Consider the following 21,643-nt stretch of genomic DNA (forward strand, 5'->3'; position numbering starts at 1 on the left):
TGAGCCATTGGGTGTCTGCTGGCTGCATTTTGTAGTTCCCCACTGCAAACACTTAATTCTCTCAGACATACTGAAAAGCTGCTTATTTGATTTTGGTTTAGTGCTACGAAGTCAAGTGTAAATAGCCTTTTTTTTTCCGCTCGAATATAGGGATAGTAATTAGATGCTTTGCCCAGTTTCCAACAGAAAATGAATCACCCGCCTCTTCCCTACCCCGCTGTGAATGCAGGGTGGGCAGGAAGATAAAGGCATCTCAAAAGGAGTTCTCCTTCCCAAGCAGGCGCCCGGGTGCTGACGTAATGGTAGGAAGGATGTGATTGCATGGATGCACAGAACGGGTAAAATTTTAATTGCATTATGCATACACCAGTAGTTCGAGGCTGTTCCCACACTGGTGTATGTCACTAAAACTCCATTGACTACACTGGAGTTACAGAATCGCTTCCAGCAGGAAAAGATCAAAACCAAGTGGCACAATAGTGCCATTTGTAACTACAAAAAAATAAATAAATAAGCATTGTCCCTGTGGTGGTTGCCTGCTAGCAAAGGCTGGTCAGTGAGTCAAAGCCCAGTGTCGCTGCTGGCTACCCAAAACTGGCCGCAGCAGCCCTGTTCACCCCAAACTTTGGGCACGGGAGGTTTCTCTCACCCCTGGCTGTTCCCTCCTAACACCTCACCAGCACTTCTTCCTTTCTCAGAACCGCTTCCTTCTGCTCCCCCTTGCATATCTGTTTCTCTTTTCTCTGCCATGGGAATACTTTAGAAATCCAGCGGTAATGTGAAGTCCCGTTTGGAGTAAATGGAAATGTCGGTGTTTCCACGTGCCACGTGCACGGACGCTGCGCTCTGCTCGGCCGCTTGCTCGCGGGGAGCACGCACGGCAGCAGGGCGGTGGATTCACCGCAGGTGACAGAAATGGGGCAAAACCGCTGGAGAAAGGGTGCGGGGAGAATCCTGCTGCTGCTCCTGAGACCGAGGTGACGGCAGCGGCTGCTTGCGGTGTGCTCTGGGGTGTGACACTGCCTTGCTGATGGGAATGCCAGCCCAACTGTGATGGCTTTTTTTTTTTTAATTATTTATTTTCCTGGTCACACAAGAAATATATTCACAGAGCATGTGACTGTGAGGTGCTCACCCGCTCAGCTCGACTTGTCGGAGCAGGCTGAGATCCAGGCAGCCCTGAGCCCTGTTTCTGCAGGCGAGGGAGAAACAGCTTCTCCTGGGGTAAGAGGGTGCCGGGGTTTCTCCCGTCTGGACCGCGCTGCTCCTCCCAAACACACCTGGGCCCCTTTCCTGGCCGCCTTCCCAAGGCAGGTTTGCTGCCCCGAGCAGATCAAGTATGGGCTCATCCCGAATCACTTTGGGATGCAGAAATCAAGATTAACTGTTGCAAAAGGCAAGCCGGATGAGCTTTGTAGTGCAAAAATCAAATATGATTGGAAATGGGGATCAGTGACTGAAGTTACAGGTCTTGGGTAGAATAAGAGGATTCAAAGGTGCTGGGAACTTCCCTTGACTGGGTAAGTTCACTTTTAAGAACAGGATCTTGTGCTCAGTGTATATGTTTAGTCTTCATTGAACTTAGATTGCTGAGTGAAAGTAGGAAAACATAAGCAGATGAGTTTGTGAACCTTCTCCTTACCACATTAGCACTTCTACCTAACTCTCCCAGGGATCTCAGCACACTTGTTGCATTTGGGCAGAAAACTAAGTGCATTTCTGCTTTCAAGTGTATTTTCTGATATTGTTTCCCATTGCTGACATTTCCATCACTGTGGCACCCTCTGAGATGCCCTGCAGTGTACTTAAAATGACTCACTAACAAGAAGTACTTACTTTTTTTATTTATTTTTTTTATTTAATCATAAAGGAACTAAAAATCCTTGCAGTCTTCGTGGTCCCAGGAATCTCTAAGCTCACCATGGAAATGTGCTGACCTCCCTGGGCCATCAGCTTCCCTTCAGCAGGGAAAAGTGAATTTCTATCTTCCAGTCATACTTATTTATGATGTGGTTATGAATGAAGGATTCGGGGACTTGTTCCAGGGATATGATCTGCTGCATGACAAAAACTTCAGGTTGGTGGGAAATAGTGGCCCAAGTAGGAATCTAGCAGAAGGCAGCAGAATGTGGCACAAGTGGTCAGAAACAATAAATGTACCATGAGCACTTGATTGAGAGGAATGTTCTGATTTTTCCCCTGGGAGCAGATGGAGTGGGTGCAATTTAAATAGTTTCCCCATAGGTCTTGTGTAACTTTGCCTGCTGCAACACGTTTTACCTCACTGCAGTGGCAGATGCTGCCAACAGCACCCGGCTCGTGGTGCTTGATGGTCCATAGTGTCCCTGCCACCACCCCGATAAGGGGAACGTGTTCCATGCAAACCCAGGGAGCACCGTGCCCATCTCTTTGCTCAAGCCAAATACCTCCCAGCAATTAGAAGTGATTCTTAATTCTGTATTAAAGCATCGTATCTTTTTGGCAAATTAAAAGCACGGTTTTGATGTCTCTAGAGCAAATTTTCAAAATCCAGGTACTGACATAAATGACACCTGACACGTGTCAGAGGGATGCAAAGTCAGTAGAGGTGTAATCACACTTTCTTCATTATCTGTGTTATAAAAGAGTTTTATTCGCATATTGTATAGGCTCTGGCTTCCAACGCTTGTTTGTTTTATTGCAACCCTGACTCTCACGATCCTTTTGCCAGTGCTACCATCTCCAGGTGTCCGTGGATGCCCTGTACCCAGACAGACGTACAGAAAGCCCTGGCCCTGGGGCTCCCCAGGTGATACCCGCAGCCGAGCAGGGCAGAAGCACGTGGCTGCGGCCAAGCATCCCCGGTGGCAGCGCTGCCGCTGCTTCGCTCTTCCCACAAGCACCTTCCCAGCTTTCCGCTTTGGGCTTGGCAGCACAGGTGGATACAAAACCCTGCTCACAGGCTGATGTTGAGGGAGTCATTCTCAAGATTTCGGTGTAACCAGCAGCCATGGCAAATTGGGCAACTACCTTTGGTGGGACAGGCTGTGTTTCTGGGAGCAGACAGTTTTAAGTGGGACTTGCTGAAATGCTTTTGCACAAATAGCTAATTCATCAGTAAATGAATAGCTCCCTTGCTGAGCTTTCCCACTTTTTGTAGTTTGCTAGTAAAAGCATGTTTGGCAAGCTGCTTTTCATAGCCTCATGTAGGGAAGTATCAAGGGAGGAGAAATCAGCACTCCATCTCGGTTCATCCTAACATCATTGCAGCCACGTAGCCAGTATTTTATCAGATGTAGAGGTTTCTGGAAAGATGCTCAAAGCTCAGGAGAAAATTACCCCATAGGTGGGTATTGCCCAGTAACATCATCTGGATGCTGTTTCATTTGCTGTGACCACTGCAACCGTTCTTGGAGGGGCTGGTTTTGGTCCCAGAGGGTTTGCACAGTCGGGAACTCCTGGGGAAGCAGAGGAGGCTGCGGGATGCTGGGCTGGCACCGGGGTGCAGCATCTGGCCCAAGGAATGACTGGGCCAGGGCCCACAGGAGGGAGATGGCCCCGAACACGGGCTCTGTGTCACCACCACCGTTCCCTGCTGCCCCCTGCCACATTGTAGCCTGACAATGGGTGAGGTTAATTGTTCGCTGTGGTTTTTTTGCGGGTGCAAACTTAAACCTCCTCCAGAGCCTTGTGCGAGGGGTGCCCCTCCGTTTGCAGACTGGCCTGCGCCAGCCTCCACAGCTCGTTCGGCACAAATAGGGGAAAAGGCTGCGAGAGGGTTGTCCTGACCTTCGGCGAAACCCAGACGCTGTTCCCAGGAGGAATAAAGCTGGTTAGTGTTAACGTCAGTGGTGCCATTGTGCGGGAAGTCCTGCCCCCCCATGGGACCAATGCCCCCCCCCGTTAATCACTCAGTAGCTCCACAAGCTGGAGCAAGGCCAGAGGGTGAGAGGAAAGGGGTTGCCTGGGCTCCTGCGGTGGAAAAGCTTTTTTCTTTAAGGTCTTGACTGCTGGTAAAGTCATAAATAGAGCTGTGAGGTTTAACAGGAAACCTTAACTGTTTGGATTCCCTCCTCTGCAGCATCCCTTGCAGGGCTGGCCGTTATTGCAGACTCCCTGGTGGGGAGTTGATACTGGGCCGTTACTGTAAATAGGAGTTATTTAAAATGCTTCTTGTGTGCTCAACGGCCAAACCCTGAGGACAGCCTCACCTCGTACCCCAGGAGCAGCGAGCAGGGTGCCTGGCTCCTCTCTCTGGTGGCCGTTTCTGCAAAAGAGAAAAGTAAGGCAAGCTGCAGTGGCTGTGTTTGGAAAGGTGCCCACTCAGCTGCTTGCCCTCTGCTTTCCCAGCGAGTAGCTCTTACTCCATGAGTCCAACACAAGCTAGACCGTACGGCAGAGAGCTGCCTTCCCTGCACCCGCAGCAAAGTGATGCCGGCAGGTATAAAGGGAATGAGCTGGGGATGGCAGAGCGTTACCATCCTGGGTCATAAAACTTGTCCCATCACCTGTCTACTCCGTGCACAGCCCTCTTTACAGAAAAGGAGAAAAGGTTTTCTCTTTGCTTTTAGTTTCGGTGCTGTCAGAGCAGCGTGGGGGGGTCCCCAGCAGCCCCACTGTGTCCGAGGAGCCGAGGCTCCAGCCCTTCTCTTCTCGTGCCCTGCACCCTGCGGGACTGCCCGCTGGGGAATGCCCTGGCACTTCTCCCTCCCGGCAGCCACCCGTCTCCCCCTTGGAGCACCCAGAAGCATTGCGTCCAGTGGGGCTGTAGGGTGGGGACCCCGCGGTGGCGTGCGCTCAGCCTGATACCCCCGCGCTCCCTTATCCCCATTCCGCAGTCGCTTGTTGTTTCTTCCAGGAAACATTTAAGCGATGAAACGAAACTTTCCGTGGCTCGAATCGCCTATAATTTATCCCGATGCAAATCGTAAGGAACTCGAAGTTGAGAACGTGAAGCTGGCATAAAGGCAGAAAGCGGTCTTTCGGAGCGTGCCCGCACGGCCTTTTGCGCACAGAGGCACGCTGGCTTTGCCCCGCTCCCCGTGAGCCGAGGGCTTGTGGCCGGAGCTGGCATCGTGCTGCCTGACCCTGCCGGGGGCCGCGGCCACCACGCAGCCCCCGTCCTGCTCGGGGAAGGCAGACCAAGCTCCTGGCAGCCCTGAGGGTATGGTCATAGCTGGAGCCCAGAGCTTGTCGCAGCATCTGTCTGCTACAGATAACTGCAGCTGCGTCGCCCGATGTACGTTTGTGCTCAGTTGGCCTTTAGGAGTGAGCTGGCTGCTCCTGCTCGCCCTTCTGGGGATGTTTCCTCCTTTCTTGTATCTCTTCCATAGATGCTGTTCTTCTCAAGTGAAGGTGGTTGTTGGTGGGCAGCAGCGCAGCGCGTTTGCAATGGCTGACGAGGGAAAACACGTTCTCCCCCTCCCGAGCCGCGCAGACCCGCGCTGCCCGTGCCCATCCCGCGGCGCGAGCTGACCCCATCCTTCTGACTCTTGCAGAGTTCGCCGTTTCGCTCGTGGAGAAGATGCAGGCTCAGGAAATCCTACGGAGCCTGCGGCTCCCCGAGTTTGACGACCTCAGCCAGTTTTTCCGCAACCTGCCGGCCTCGGCGCTGGTCGGCATCGGTGCCTTCGCGGCCGTCGTTGCCTACTGGTTTGCCAGCCGGCCCCGGGCTGTGAAACCGCCCTGCGACCTGCGGATGCAGTCGGAGGAAGTTGAGGTGAGCCCAGGGGCACCCCGGCAGGAGGGGATGGGTTTCACCTGAGGTTTGTGTGCCTGGAAATGACCGCAGGGGATGCCAGGAGGTGCTTTTGTTCATTTCAAGGGCTTCTCAACCTCATCCTGAAATCAGGCTTGTAGTGCGCTACACCAGGGATCGCCTCACTCCTTAATTCAACTTTTTCCGTAAAGTGGAAAACTAGAATACAGCCCGTTAATTTATCCTCTTAGTTTTGCAGTAATGTTTTGGCCTTAGCTTTGCTTAACCATCCATGACCGAAAATTACAGGAGCTGCCATTGCATGGGAGAAAGCAGCTGGCACTTCTTGTGCGTGCCCATTACTGAGTTTGCTGCTGCAAACTTCGTAATAATAAGAAAAAGTAGACCAGAATCCATGCTTAGAGGCTGAAGAGTTATTAATTTTCATGCTTGCAAAAGGTTTTAAAGTTTAATGAAGCTAGTCTGTTTTAAAGAGTAGAAATAGATCTGAAAACTGTTTCCACTTAAATTAATATCTGAAAGTGTGATGAGAATTTTTAAAGCCTTTTGTGACGTCCCCTCTAAAACAATATTGTCTTTAATTCCAACAACTTCTTAAAAGGGTGGGAGGAATTTACATTTTCCAAGAGAGTTACCCCCTGTGGTTAGGGCTTTAGTGAGACTTTCTTCTGGAATCACAGTGCAGTCCCGGTTCGGTCACTCTCGCCCTGCCTGCCTCCCCTTGCCCACTCCTAAAACACCCCTACTGGACCCACGTGCTGGGGTCTGGACTCTGGCCTCTGCTTGAGCCTGTCCCTCATGCTGGTCTAGATGTCCTAGAGAAGGTGCCCGTGGTGCCAGTCCTGAGGACCTGTGGAGCCCAGAGCAGTCGCTCCCCGCAGCGCGTTCCCGCTCCGTTACTCGCAGATTTATAATTCCCCCTCAGATCTCCTTGGGAAATATCAACCACCTCCTGCGGCAACGAGCCGGGTCAAGCGCTGCCGTCTGGGCAGGTGGTCCTCCATGCTACTGGGGCACTGAGGTGGACGTCCCACCTCTCCCATCCCTTTGGGTGTCCCTGGTGGCAGCTGCGGAGGTCTCTCCGGCATTTGGGGGAGCTTTATGGGTCGGGGTTTCCCCATCTCCCTCCCGTCGGGCGATGCTGTCGGCTGTGTCACGTCATGTCATGTCATGTCACGCAGGGCCTGGCCGGGGCGCGCCGGTCGGTGATCGGGGACAGCCCGCAGCTGCTAACGCACTACTACGACGATGCCAGGACCATGTACGAGGTCTTCAGGAGAGGATTCAGCATCTCTGGTGAGAGCACAGTGACGAGGAGGCCTGGGAGTGGAGGTGGGGAGAGGTGGAGGACCAGACGATGTGGAGGACCAAACGGTGTGGGAGGCTCAAAGAGAGCGTAGAGGCTGAAAGAGCGCGGAAGCCCATAAAAGTGCGGGACTCTCAAATGGTGTAGAGCCTAAGAGAGCGTGGGAGGCCCAAAAACTATAGAAGACTATTAAATGTGGAAGGCCAAAAAGAGTTTGGAGGCCAAAAAGATGTGGGAGGACCCACAAGAGTTGAGGCCAAAGATGGGAAAGCCTGAGTGTTGAGGCACAAATGGTATGGATGGCCTGACAAGTGTAGAGATCAAAAAGGTGTAGGAGCCCAAAGGGGTGTTGACGCCCAATGAGTGGGAGGCTGACAAGGTGTAGAGGATGAAAAAGTTGTTGGGAGGTCGACGAAGGGTGTTGGGAGGCCGACGAAGTGTAGAGGCTGATAAAAGGTGTGGGAGGTCAATGAGGTATGGGAGGCTGAAAAAGGTTTGGGAGGCCAACGAGGTGTAGAGGCTGAAAAATACGTTGGAGGCCAAAGAGGTGTGGGAGAATGAAGGGGTGTGGGAGGCCCATTGAGATTTTAAAGGTCCAGGGAGTGTAGAGTCCCCAAACTTGTACGAGGCCAAGGACCGTAGAGGCTCAGAGAGTGTGAGGCCAAAAAGGTATGAGAGGTCAAAAGAGTGTATGAGGCCAAAATATTGTGGGAGGATGAAAAGGGGTGGGAGTCCCATTGAGGGTGTGGGAGCATGAAAAGGTGCAGGTGGCTGAAGAAGTGAAGAGGCCCCCAAAAGTGTGGGAATCTCCAAAGCATGGAAGGTCAAACAAGTGTAGCGGCCCCAAGAATGGGGGTGGCAAAATGGTGTGAGAGGGAGAAAGCGATTGAGAGGACCACAGAGTGGGAGGCCCCACTGGTGTAGGAGGCCCAGAAAGTGGATGTCTTGGAGAATGGGGGGCCCAAAGAGTGGAGGCCAATAGAGTGGAAACGAAGTGAAGGGAGACCTAGAGAGGGAGGTCCGAGGAATGGAGGCCAAGGAAGGAGGAGACCCAGCGAGGGGCAGGGCAGGTGCTGCAGCGCTGCCCATGGTGGCCTGGGCGCCGCTTTTGGAGCGTGGGGGTTATAATTAGGGTTATTATTTGGAACGTGCATTACTTTGCCCTTAATGCCACTGAATTTTACTGTGCAGTCTCTTGGTACCACAAGATCTTTTTGCTACCGCTGGCAAAGACCTTAATGTCCTGGATTTTGCAGCATCAGCAAAGCTCATCATACATTATTCATTTCCAGAACATTCATGAATACACTAAACAGGGCTGATCCGGGCATAGAACTGTGGAACCCAACAGAGTTCTTCCTCTGCTGCAAACGCCGATACTTATTTCTGCTTGTTGCTGCCTTTTCATCAATTACTCCTCCGACTTACTTTTTATTTGACAACAGGGCAGGGTAAGGGACTCTGCCAAAAGCTCTTAGGAAAGCTGAGTGTGGTGTATCAGTCTATCACCCTTACCCCATGATTGATGGTACCGTCAAAGAGCTCTCACGCACTTGTGAGACATCATTTTCCGCTCCAAAAAGCTATGATGACTCTTCCCTGCTCTATCATAACTAGTTCTGTGTCTGCTGCTCACGACATCCCACCTCATTGAACACAACAATTTCATTGTCAGATTATTATTTTCTGTACCACCAAAAGCCTCAGTGGAATTGCAAATATTCCACCCTGCAGGACAGGGGTAAATAAATAACTCAGCAGATGTATGGAGGGATGGATCTTGTGCAGTTAAGTACAATAAGCAAATTAATTAAACTTTTCAAATATTCCTCCTGTCACGTAGTGCTGCGTATTGTTTTACCCTCCTCCAGAGTAGGCTGTGCTAAAAATAGCAGTTTTCACTTTGAAGTGTTTAAATCAAAAGGCAGCGAAAGCAGTGGGAGCCGGTGTTTGGGATGAAAGCCCTCATCAGACACTAATGCTCACACCACCTTTGGAGAAATAGCTTTTAATGAGGCTGTTTGGGGGCAAACTGCTGCTGTCTCCTCTGCAGCTCAGGGAGGAGGATTGAAGTGACTGGGACATCCCAGCAGGCGGTCTCCCATCAGCTGTACTCGTGTGGTTCATTTGATGGGGCTTGCTGTGAGCTCTGCCCCATCCTGATAACGACGGATTTACTCTTTAAGGGCTCCGCTGCGTCCCCGCAGCGTGGTACTGGGCAGCGCGTTGAACTCCCGGCACTGCCCCCATAACTCCATCATCTCTGCTTGTGTCTTCCAGAAAACGGCCCCTGCCTGGGGTTCAGGAAGCCCAAGCAGCCCTACCAGTGGCTGTCCTACAAGGAGGTGAGCTGGAAACGATACCCCCCCAACAGGGTCCTCTCCCCCAGTGCTCTCACCTTGCCCGGCCGAACAAGGGGTGTTAAGGCACCCGTCGATAACACGCGCGTGCTAGACCGGGGGGTTGCTAATGAGCTGTGCGAGGGCTCTCGATTTCCACAGCCGGGCACATCCCGGTGTTATATGGGTGCGTGTCAGCTTTTGGGGATGGGCTCAATGCCGTTAGCCCCCTCTTGACAGTGGTGGTGACATGCTCAAAGCCGTGGGGCGTTGCCAAACAGAGGTCCACTGCTAGTCAAGAGCATAAAAAATTGGGCTTTCAGATAGCAAATACAATAATTTGAGAGCCTCCCTGTATAAGCTAATTCTTTGCTTAGTTTGGTATTGCTTATATTCTTCTTTTTTATGTTTTGGGTTTTTTTTTCCCTCTCCAAATTCCAGGTGGCTGAAAGAGCAGAAGCTCTGGGTTCAGGGCTTCTTCGGCAGGGCTGCAAGCCATCCACGAAGCAGTTCATTGGGGTCTTTGCTCAAAACCGTCCAGAGGTGAGATTTTAAGTTCAACTTGATGCTGTATTAATAATGTTCCTGACTTGTGAGCTTGCTTTATACTTGAAGCTTTTTCTCAAGTGTGTTAAATCTGCTCCCGTGGCCCTCTTCCCATCTTCATGCTTTGATATTCTCCTGCAGTGGATCATTTCCGAGCTGGCTTGCTACACCTACTCCATGGTGGTGGTTCCCCTCTATGACACTTTAGGTCCTGGAGCCATTCGTTACATCGTCAACACAGGTAAAACCAGAATTGAAGTAATCGTCTCAGAAACCAGTTTTGTTGCTCAGAATGGTTCATTTTCTTCTACTTTCCAAAAGATGGGTGATTTTACTTATTGGGTGTCTTGAAGTCACACTTAGAGAAGTTTCTGGGGAGCTGCATGTCCCCATGCCGGGTCAGGGCTGCCTCCGCAGCATTTCCCACGCGCCTGGTCGTGCACAGCCGTGGATGGGGCTGCTCTGGCTGTGGGAATTACTCCACAGCCACCCACTCCTGTGCTGCTTTATATTTTGCCTCCTAGATTTTTTAGCCCACATGGTGAGCAATTTTAGTATTTTGAACTGAATCCCAGAATAGTCGTAGATGTCAGGTACAGCTTCAGCACTGATTTAGGTTAGCTAAAATTGCAGTGATTTTCTAAGAGAAATGTGTGTTACATTCTAGGATTTTTGGTGTTAGCCTGAAGAGAATATCAGGACTGATACAATGTTAGCTATGAGCCAGTCTTGCATTAAAAAAAGATCTACTGTAAAAACTCATTTGACCGCTTTTCTTCCAGCTGACATTTCCACAGTCATTTGTGACAAACCTGAAAAAGCCAGAATACTCCTCGACCACGTGGAGAGGAGAGAAACGCCAGGTCTGAGCTCCATCATCCTGATGGACCCGTTTGAGAAGGAGCTGACAGAGAGAGGGAGACGCTGTGGAGTTCGCATCCAGACCATGCAGGAGGTGGAGGTAAGTCTGCTCTCCCTCTCTTTTTACTGTATTTTGTAGTTTCTGTAAGAAGACGGTAAAATATACAGGGGCTTGTGAACTGCATGGCATGTTCAGTGTCTGCAGAGCAGACTGTGGCTGGTAATATTGATGCATGGCTCAGTGCAGTTGCCTCTTAAGTGTTATTGCTTCTTGATAGGAGCCAACATTTCAATCCTTCCTGCTCAGATAAGATATCAGCTGCTAACTAAGCCTGGAAAGGGGGGTTGCTATTCGAGACACAGTCCTCCTACATGTAAGCCTACAGCCTTACACTTTTATGAAACAGCCTGGATCCAGCTCAACCAACCCAAGCACTACTTGAACTCCAAGGATGACATTGCAGTTAATGCAAGAAACTTTGGATAGAAAAGATGACCTAAGTGTTAGCCACAAATTTTTCTGCTGCAGCTCACAGTCTCCCTTAGTGGTTTGCAGATTATTAGCAAGTGGGTTACACCAGAGGAATTAAAGTGGAAATCATTTTTGTTACTTTAATCTTTTTCAGGACTGTGGCCGTGAGAGTCGACACGTGCCTGTGGTGAGTGTTGGCATGCTGCTTTTCCCACTTACGATTGCAGCTCACTGTGTTACATTTATTTGACTGCCAAGAGAGGGAAGGGTTTGCTCTGGGCAGAAGGAAGCCTGCGTCTCTTTAGGGGCAGCGCCCCGTGACCCTCTCCACGTGGGAGGCAGTGGAGGAGCCCAGGGACTCTCAATACCATCCGCTGGAGATGTGCAGTATTGGCTTCATACCCTCTGCCTGGGATGCTTAACTGAGATAGTTCATCCTTGCTGAACATGTTAATGGGACAGTAATTAAATGCCATTGTTAAGCCACACTAATTCCACTACCTTACCCAGGTGGCAGCGGGGGAATGTGTTTGCACCCTTGGCTTTCCGGTGGGGTTTCTATAGCTCAGAAACACTACTTGGCAGTATTTCTCTGGGATATTTTCGGAAAACTGCATTCATGTTTTTCACTGGCTGCTCATACTTGTGCAAAACTTTCAAAAGCAGCCTCCGATTTTCAGGCCACTTATTTACTCAGTCGGGACCCAAAATAGCACACACATGCAGTGGTGCTGAGAAGACAGAGATACTACTGGAAATGGGAGCAATCAGCAGCTTTGGAAAGTTGTCCACTGTTATGGATAACCACGTTTCCAGAATTTATCTGGAAATTATTAAATTATCTCAAGTTTTCTCACACACCTACAGGTATAGATGGTGTCTTTGAAAATACTAACTGCAAGACAAAGATCCCATCAAAGTCTTCTAATGATAAAGCATGCCCTTGATGCAGCTGGAGCAAAACCTAAGAGAGGAATAGAGTCTGCATCAACTGAAGAAACCTGATAAAAAGAGTTTTATGATGGTCTTTTATATTTGCCAAGGGGAATGAAAGCTTTGTATGGCAGAGCTGAAGTATAATTGGTTTGATCTTTAAGTTTATACAATGACAACAGTCTGCATTTGATTGATGGGATTTTCTTATTCTCCTTGTGTATTTCTAGCCCCCTCGACCAGAAGATCTATCAATTGTCTGTTTTACTAGTGGCACTACAGGTAAAAGAGGCGCTTTAATGTTGAAATGTTAGAATAAATTGTCAAATTAATTATTAATATCCCCTCAATATGTGCACACTTGCTGTTATACTGATATGGCAGTGATATTTCTATGCATTTTTAATATTTAAGAATATGTATGTATATACATTTGTGTAGATTGCAAATTAAAAATAATGATGTATTTATTTTTAACTTGAATTGCCTGACATATACTTTGGCAGTACGGTTTTCCAGTTGTCTAGAAATCTGCCCATGTTTCTGCTTCCCGTTTTGCAGTGTAGTTGTGAAGCACTTGGTTGATTGGTATTTATCTTCTGCATATATTTAAAAAACAAAAAAACAAAAAACCACAGGTCCACAGCTTTCCATTCGCTGTGTCCTAAGCACACCAATGTCCCCAGCACCCCCCGATGTCCTCAGCACCTCCGTCTCCTCCGCAGCGTGCCCCAGCTTGCTCGCGTGTTGCCCACGTCCTTGGGTTGGCCCTTGGCCACCACGTGCTGGGGCAGCCGCGGGGACGAGTCTGGGCAGCCCCCGCTGCCGGTACTCGCGTGCCCCTGGCCCCTTTTTGTTGGAGAGGAGCAGCGTCGTTTTCCTGTCTGTTCTTAGCAGACGCAGTGCTGTCTCCTCTCTCCAGACCCTGGTTTTCATACAGCTTGCAGGAATTTCCTACTCTTGAGCATTCGACCTCCGTAACATCTACCAAAACGCTACACGGGCAGCCAGCGCAGATGCAAAGGCACGATTGCTTGGGAAACTGCTTTTATACTTACCTGCAGGGAAGGACCATGCTCCAGGGACCGCTGGAGCAGCTCTTCCAGGTTCACCTGTGCTCTCAGGATTACCTAACGCTTGGTCCTACCCCAAAGCGTCCTCGATTTGGCCTCCACTCCTTTAGGCAAGCAGAAGATGCCGCTTGACACCAAGCTGCCCTCCGAGAAGGGCGCTGCTTGTGCTGCTCAGCCTGCAGAGTGCAAAGCCGGCGGATCAGGCTGAGCAAGAGGGGACGTCTTCATCTTCCACCTCCTGGAGAAGACTTGTACTGCACATCAGGTAGGCAACTGCTTCATCAACTCCAGATATAAACTCAAAATGTATTAAAAGGCTTTGGGTTTTTTTACCTTCATGCATCCTTCTTTAGTTTTGAGATCTGTGCGCTTCGGAGTACCCAAGGCAGTGCACTGTGTGAAAGGAGCCTGTGACTCTGCTCTGTCTCAGCAGTGGGAATTCCCAAAAGGAAAAGATGGAACACAGTCAGGATACGGACATCACAGCCATGCATGCTGTTAGCACCGGCTGTGCCAGTGCAAAGTGGCCGGGCACAAATGGGAATTGCAGGAAACCAAAGGAGCCATGCCTACAGATACAGCGGGGCACAATTTGTTTGTGTGGATTTTAAAGTGCAGAGCAATTATTTTTTTCAAGCCACATTTTTGTTGATATTTTTATTTCTAAATAAGAAATTCTGAATAGAGAAGGATTTTTTAATTTTCCTTTTTTATACGCAAAGGCAATCATGGGCTGGTTTCTGACTTTGTGCTGTTCTTAGGAACATGCCTGAAGTTACAGAAATAGGACAACCAGGGAGCTCATTTGCTTTCTCCCATCCAAACGAAAGATTTCAAATTCTGTAAATCATCTGCAAACTAAACTCTGACAGACCACCAGCCCATCCTCTGCTGTTGGAGGACTTTGCACAATACTTTCTGGCTTCTCCAGGGGTTGCATCAACACTCTGGTCTGTTTTCCACGTGTTTTGATGTAAAAGGCTTGGCTTTTGTATAGCCCATGTCAGGATATTTTTAATGACCAGATTTAGAATTTTATTCCAACAGATATGTTCTCAAAGGCTTTTTCAATTCTGAAGGGTTCTAGATATTTTGGTGTGGTGTGAAACAAATCTTAGCTGTAGATTTTGTTACCTGGAAACTGTAGAATTGGAAACAATTTTAGCTGTTTCTAAAAAAAAACAACCCAGAAGCAGGCTTTAATGTATGCTTTTCTTTGATAGGATCAGATGTCCAAATACCTCCCCAGGGAGAAAGGAGAGGCTGAAGTTGCTGAGCTCAGATGACAGGACCAACTTTCATGGTTGTACCAAAAAATCATCAGCACTCAGAAATAGGCCAAAGGCACAGAGCTGTCCCCAAACCATCAGGATACAATTTTTCATGCTGGCTACTCCAGAGGAGCAAACTGCCATTTGCTCAAGGATCCACCTGTAACCAATTGGATAAAAATTGCTTCCCGGCAGTTTCTCGCAGCCTGCCAGTGCATATCCCTGACGGCCGGAGGCTCCCAGCAGGAGGAAAGCGCTTACATCCCAAAAATGTTGATGGATCACACCACGGAGTTAGTGCTGGAGCTGCTACTTGAAAGACCCTTTTGCCATGTGGAAAAAGTTCTTCTATTGTTTATGAGAACTGTCAAACCAGCCTGGCACCAAGATAAGGAGAAATTGCCATACCCAGGCTATTAACTGCCCGGGATAGCAGTGCACCCGTTCCTGTAACAGGACACTCACTTTTACGATGTGTCTTTACAATGAAATTAAAACTTGAGAGCAGTGGTATAGGTCTGGAGATCTGGCATTGATTTTTTTTTTTTTTTTTTAAAGGCAGCATTACTGCCAACCATTTTCTCTCAAACTGGTAATTCTGGGAAAGGGCTTGTAGCAAGGGGCACCTGTTTTGCTGGGTTAACTCTTAAAACAGAACTACTAAAGAAGGTCAAACTTTACAGGAATCCCCAGCCCAAAAAGCTGCAGCTCCCTGTGGCAGCATGGTTTGTTCTGGATTTCTCCTGACGAAGGCTATCCTGGCTCTAACGCTGCTGCTCTGCTTTGACACCATCAACACCAGAGCCTGTCTGGGATGCTGAACCTGCTGTGGGCAGGACAGGGGGGAAGGAACCCGAACGTTCACGCTGCTTCCAGGCATGTCGTGGGGATTTGAGCAGAGGTACTGAATTTGCGTTAGAGGTGGAGTAAGTAAATGAGTCTGAGGTCTCAAAGCATCTGAGAAATCTTCCAAATTCTGAAGAGCTGTGTTAAGGTGCAGAAGCCAGATCTGCTGCTGCTATAGCAGTTTTGAATTTCCAAACCAGTACTGAGCACATCCTCTCCGTGGGCGTGCAACCTGCCGACGCAGAGAAACTTGTGCAACGCCGCGGGAGTGTGCCTACTTGTAGATTGCGGGGGCTGAGCACACCTATTTGGCTAGACGCAGCTAAAATAACGTGAGCAATTTCTGGGTCTTTGGCATTTATTTACAGCCAACATCAGTTCGTGGAGTTTTCTTGAAGTCCGGATCCACGTGTGCACCCAGTTGCGAAAATAAGCGCCTTGAAATGAAACCTGCCCGGCTGAGCTGGTGCCTGCGAGCGTGTCTGTACAACAGGTCAGGACCGGAGCAGTTGTGGCTGGCAAAGACGTCAGCCCTGGCTTCACCTCTGAGCCTCGGATGAGGACGAGCATAAGTCAGACCAAAATAGCCTCCTGTGCGCTGCGTTCGAATTACTCCGAGGCACTTGGAACACCAAGTATGGATTTTCAGTAAAATACATTGTGTTCGAAATGTCCTACTTTACTGCAATAAACGCGTGCAATAATTACTAATTTTGTTTGGGCCTTTGATTATTTGAGAGGCTGGGTCGAAGCAATGTCAGCGAAGCTGGAAGGGCACAGGGCTCAGCACTGCGGGACCTGAGCCAGGCTCTGCCCCGTGGGTGCGTGCCCACGCCAAAGGGCTGCCAGCGACACAGCCTGCAAACTGCTCCGAAACCGAGAGGATTAAGCGCATTTTCCCGTGCTGAAACTGATTCACCAAACACCATCGCCCCTTCCTAATCTGAGGAAGCCAGAATGAAATTCTGGCTGGTTTACAATTTTTGCGAGGCTGTTGCATCCATTGTTAGCTGTAACAGCATCGCAAAGCTCCTGCGCCCGCCGTGCCGGGGCCGCGCGGGGTACTTGCAGGTAAAGCTCCTCCGATCTGCTTCCGCACGGCGTAGCGGGAGCTGCGCTGCAGTGGTGTGATCGAATTAAAACAATCTGCTTAAAAACGCGCTGGAGAGAGAGGCAGGCTCTGTAATCTTTATTCAAGCTGAGCTACACCTTCTTTTCAGAAATAAACCCTTTGAGGATGATGAAGAGGGACAGTGCTGTGACAGGAGGACACGCAGAGTCCTCGGTGCCAGCGCTGCAGGCAAGGCATTTCCCATGGGAACATCGGCTCCGGTTTGTGCACCCGGAGGTTTCAGCCTTGGCCTTTGCTGCTTAATAAACCCCGTATTTTGGCGTACGAACAGATACGAAATGCAAAAGATGTATCATGGTGCAAAGGGGGATTCTCAGCTCGGAACAGAAAAGGGGGTGAAAAAGCAAATATTGACGGTGTGGAGGTGCCTGCAGGGGTGGCAGGTGAAACGCTGCAGGCGTGGTGAGAGGCACTGGGGGGTGACGTGGGGGCTTTGCCAGCTCCCTAATGGGTTTGGTGCTACCTTCAGGATACCTCTGCTCTGCCGCTGACAATATTAACGACTTCCCTTAATTGGAGTCTCATAGGGTCGTCTTGTAGCCTAATTTTTACCATGTATTACCTGTTTTCTGCATTGTTCAGGTTATCCAGTGCACTGGCTAAGTAAGAGCCTACCAGCCTTTTAAATGGGGTTTGTTGGTATTCAAGATCATGCTTAGTCAAAATCTGTATGAAATAAATCCTGCCTGGAGAGGCTGGGAGCAGCCAGCCAGGTCTGATGGCCGTGCTCATCAAGCAGCTCCATCTGAGTGCTCTCATAAATTGGAGTTGGGCTATTTCTGGTGGAAACTGTTGTTCAGAGTCTCCAACAGAAATATTTGTGTTTACAGTATCATTTTATTCAATTTTGAGTATTGCAGTAAGTGCTTTTGGTGCATGTTACTGCACAGAAAGGACTGCAAAAATTACATAAGTTTTAAAATTCAAAAAGAGAACTTAATACTTTAACCATTTCCTGGTTTGGTTTTTGTTAAGCTTTTGGAAATTACCTACTGGTTCATCTTTTAAAGTTACTCTTTGTTTCCTTTCAGGAAACCCCAAAGGTGCTATGCTGACTCACGGGAACGTGGTTGCTGATTTTTCAGGCTTTTTGAAAGTGACGGAGGTGAATACCCTGATCTAGAAAATGTTGCCATGTGCAGAGTGTGGGGGTTAAGCTGTGTCCCTGCATGGGCTGGAAATGCGCTCTTGCAGATAAGAGGTGAAATTCCTCTTACTTGGAGGGCCAAATCCATGGAAACAGGAGCAAGTCTGAGCTTACAGCCCTGGAGGGCATTAAATCCCCTTTCCAGCCCTGGAGGTCATTAAATCCCCTTTTCAGCACTGGCTCCCTGGCTCTGTAGGGTCCAAAGTGCTTCTGAGTAGCAATGCTGGCTCCTGTAAATCAATTAATTAACTCCTTTTGAAGAACTAGGAGAGCAAACAAGCCCTGTACAGTTGCAACTCGTGCTTGAAAAAGAGCACAGAGTCCAGTTGTGCTGTGTCGCATTGTGCCCACACAATGTCCTCATTTATCTGAAAGCTCTCTGCATATAAAGTGTGTGTATACATATATAAAAACATACACATTTTTTACAAGAATGGTTAATTTCATTGATATTAAAGTATATCTCAGTTGCTGTTATACATATTTTTAAAAAAGCATAGTACTGGCCAAGTACCCGTATAATATGTTTCATGCAATGTGTAAACTTGTGTTTAGAAACAATATAGGAAGCAGAATTGCTTTAGTATGACGTACTAAGGATTTTATACAGCTTGTACTTAACAAATATAAAGAACCTCTTTTTTTGTAGTAAACAGGCAATTCTATAAAGTAGCGATGTACGCATGGGATGGACAATTTGTTACCTTATACCCCTTGCTGGTCTTATCATTGGTGCTGAAAATACAGCAGTCTTATTATCTTAATCTTTGAACTTTCTGAGGTTTCCAGACCACTGTTGTAAAGAAAGTTGGACACGCGATGGGAGAAATCCCACTGAGCTCACGTGTTCAAGTATTTGCAGGGTGGTGACTCGGGTAATTTGCAGTTACGAAGTGCCAATATAGCAGCTTGGTGCAGCGAGCCCTCGGGCTTCGCAAGCGCAGAGCTTTCGCTGGGTGCAGAGGCAGCGAGATGCAGGAATGAAAGCTGATGCGCAGATATGTCTTCAAAGGGCAGGAGCGTTAAGGCCATGGAGCTGTTGGAGCGAGAGGAGGGCCACGAAGATGATCAGAGGGCTGGAGCACCTCTGCTATGAGACAGGCTGAGAGTTGGGGTTGTTCAGCCTGGAGAAGGCGGCTCTGGGCAGTCCTTATAGCAGCCTGCCAGTGCCTAAAGGGGACCTACAAGAAAGCCAGAGAGGGACTTTGTACAAGGGCATGTAGTGATAGGACAAGGGGTAATGGCTTTAAACTGAAAGAGGGTAGATTTACATTAGATGGAAGGAAGAAGTTCTTCCCTGTGAGGGTGGTGAGGGACTGGGACAGGCTGCCCAGAGAGGCTGTGGATGCCCCATCCCTGGCGGTGTTCAAGGTTGGATGGGGCTTGGAGCAACGTGGTCTGGTGGAAGGTGTCCCTGCCCACGGCAGGGGGGCTGGAACTATATGATCTTTAAGGTCCCTTCCAACCCAAACCATTCTGTGATTCTGTGATTTATTTTGGAAAAGAACTAATTTAGAGGGAGCTTGGGGAATTTAGCACCTTCCAGGACTGGCCCACAGAAATGGATTTAGTGTTCACTGATGGCAATGGGACTCTTTGGTTAGTCTCGAAGGTATCAGATTGAGACATAAGTCTGGTGTAAGTGGTTGTAAATTCGATAGCTTCAGTCACCAGAGTATTGCTGGTGAGAGTGTAAATGCCTGTAGCTGATCCACGCAATTAGGGCACTGTCTAACCACAGTAATGAAATCGAGCAAAGTGCAAAATACTTGAAAGTAGTATAAATTAATAAAATAAAAATACCTAAAGCTGAGAAGTACTGTAGATTTGCTGTTTACATACTCTTGTGCCAGTTATGCTTAGTTCATTGATTTTTATAAATGGAACATTTTTTGAAGTGAACCTAGAGCTTTATTATAAGGTTGTTCTTAAATGCCAAGAAGCTGTTTTCATTTTTATGTTTAACTGGACAACTGTGAAATACTATTCAATGTCATCATTTTGGTCCGATTTAAAACCAAATAATTTATTATCTAGGCACTTAAAGCAGTGTAAAAAAGAAAGCAGCATAGCTAGTGATGCTAATGGTTTTACATTACTGTGCTTGCAGAAAATGAGGCCAATTTGAAGTAATGTATAAATAGATCTGTAGGCCCTAATGGCTTAATTCAGACTGACGCATAAAATAATATGAAACGGGATGCTGAAAACACCCACGTGGTCAATTGTGTTCGACTTCACTAGGTAATGGTTGGGAGGGCATACCCAAATCTGACTTGCCCAGATTTAACTTCAATAAAATATTCCCTGAGGAAGAAACTCCTGTGCTTCCATCTACTGCCACATCCCAGGCCACAGGCTATCGATTCTGTCACAGCAGTGGAGAATGCAAAGTGGGTATAAACTGCTAATCCGGTGACCTAATAGCTTTTATACCCATTTTCCACTAAACACTGGCATTGGTGCAAGTTATTGGGTAATCAAGCTTTCAGTTTTTCTAATCCGTAATATTATGGCAAGCCTTACCCTTGGAAATGCAGGTAGAAAGGCTGCTTTTGGCATGGATCAGGCAAGGCTCTTGGGGCCTTTGTTTATTCCAGCCTGCAAGACAGAATTAAAACCTTGGCAAACTGAAGACTTTGGTCACTTTTATTTTTTGCATAATTTGTCCAGCCTTCTTTTTCCCCACTGCATCTGTCTGTGGGGCAGTGATAATGCCCTTAAAATCACATTTTAATCACTTAAAATTATGAGAAGCACTAACAGAATTCATTAATTTTTGCAGCTGAAAAAAAATCATTAGTTTTTCCAACATGCTCTGATTCAAATCAATGATTAACCAAAGGAAAAGAAAAAATCTATAGCTTTGACTCTAGTAATGCCGTGCATCTCTGACGGGCTCTGTGCAATGTGCAAAAGTGATGCGCCTGTAGAGCCCCGCTGACTCCCAGGAGGCTCCTGCAGGTCTGCACACAGCTGAGAGCGCAAATCGTGGTCTCAGCACCTCGTGGTAGAAAGCAGAGAATAAAAATTGGGTTCTCTGTCAGGGCAAGCCTCTGTTCCCAGCATGAGCTGTGTGGATACGATATGCCTTCTGCCATGGAGAGACCTCTCCATTGCCCTCTGTGTACATCTCCGTGCTCTTTACTCCTCCTGCTAACTGAGCTCCATTGACGCTGTGGCTTAACGCTTCACTTCGTACGCTGCTCCCTTCCTCTCTTGACAATCTTCACCCTTTTGCTCCTCTGGTGCCATTTTTCTTTTTATTGTTTTTTGACTTTCTTGTTGTCTTCCTGTCAGTGTTTCTTTCCTTTCTGTCTCCCATGCCCTTCACCTGCAGAAAGTGATCTTTCCGAGACAGGACGATGTGCTCATCTCCTTCCTGCCTCTGGCTCACATGTTTGAAAGAGTTATACAGGTAAGAAACCTGCCTGAACTGACGAGGCCTCGTGGGGCTCCTTGTGTTTTCTTCCAGAGTCAGTGGTCTCCTACTTGTGAGGATGTACACATTTCCTATTTGCCTTTAGCACACATGTTTGAGAGAATGGTACAGGTAAGGTCCTAGTGTCAGTGGAAATCATCTTTTTCCACACCAAAAAAAAAAAAAAAAAGAATAAAATACTAAATAACCAGTGATATCTTGTAGCACTAAAAAAGCTTGTACTCCAGAAGTGCCACGTGCATAACACCAGGGCCCGGCCTCTCGTCTCGGTGACATGGCCCTTGAGTCCAGAGCAATTCCAGGAGAGTCTCCCAAGCTCTCCAGCTTACACTGGTGGCTCTGAGATTGGAAAACAGCCCTTCATCAACGAGCAGAAACTGCTACCTGCACAATTTTGGGGGCAGCTTTTCAAAGCACTCTAGGATCAGGTATCATGGGAGTAAAAATAATTTTGTGCCATTTTCTACATCAGCTAAAATCCTTTTATTGCATAAATTAAGCAGATCTGCAAAAAAACTTGCAGACACTGAAAAAGAGGAAACTAAGATCATGGTGTGACACACGTGATCCTCCTGGC

The 21,643-nt window shown here is 48.2% G+C and overlaps 1 protein-coding gene across 2 annotated transcripts in view; it reads left to right on the forward strand.

Annotated features, from left to right (window-relative positions):
- Positions 1–21,643, forward strand: part of ACSL6 (acyl-CoA synthetase long-chain family member 6) — a 44,073-nt gene that overhangs the window by 9,736 nt on the left and 12,694 nt on the right. Inside the window, exons 2-11 of one of the 2 annotated variants that reach the window (XM_010578825.1) lie at positions 5,478–5,698; positions 6,880–6,994; positions 9,285–9,349; positions 9,785–9,886; positions 10,031–10,130; positions 10,672–10,850; positions 11,377–11,409; positions 12,386–12,437; positions 17,509–17,582; positions 21,100–21,177. In XM_010578825.1, coding sequence (XP_010577127.1) covers positions 5,504–5,698; positions 6,880–6,994; positions 9,285–9,349; positions 9,785–9,886; positions 10,031–10,130; positions 10,672–10,850; positions 11,377–11,409; positions 12,386–12,437; positions 17,509–17,582; positions 21,100–21,177 — 993 coding nt within the window. In that variant the 5' untranslated portion in view covers positions 5,478–5,503. Of the gene's footprint in view, positions 1–5,476; positions 5,699–6,879; positions 6,995–9,284; positions 9,350–9,784; positions 9,887–10,030; positions 10,131–10,671; positions 10,851–11,376; positions 11,410–12,385; positions 12,438–17,508; positions 17,583–20,964; positions 21,043–21,099; positions 21,178–21,643 lie in introns of those variants that run through there. The other variant, XM_010578827.1, reaches the window with a different exon arrangement.

This window comes from Haliaeetus leucocephalus, unplaced genomic scaffold (genome assembly GCF_000737465.1).
Source record: "Haliaeetus leucocephalus isolate CR32 unplaced genomic scaffold, Haliaeetus_leucocephalus-4.0 Scaffold656, whole genome shotgun sequence".
NCBI classification, from domain to species: Eukaryota; Metazoa; Chordata; class Aves; order Accipitriformes; family Accipitridae; genus Haliaeetus; species Haliaeetus leucocephalus.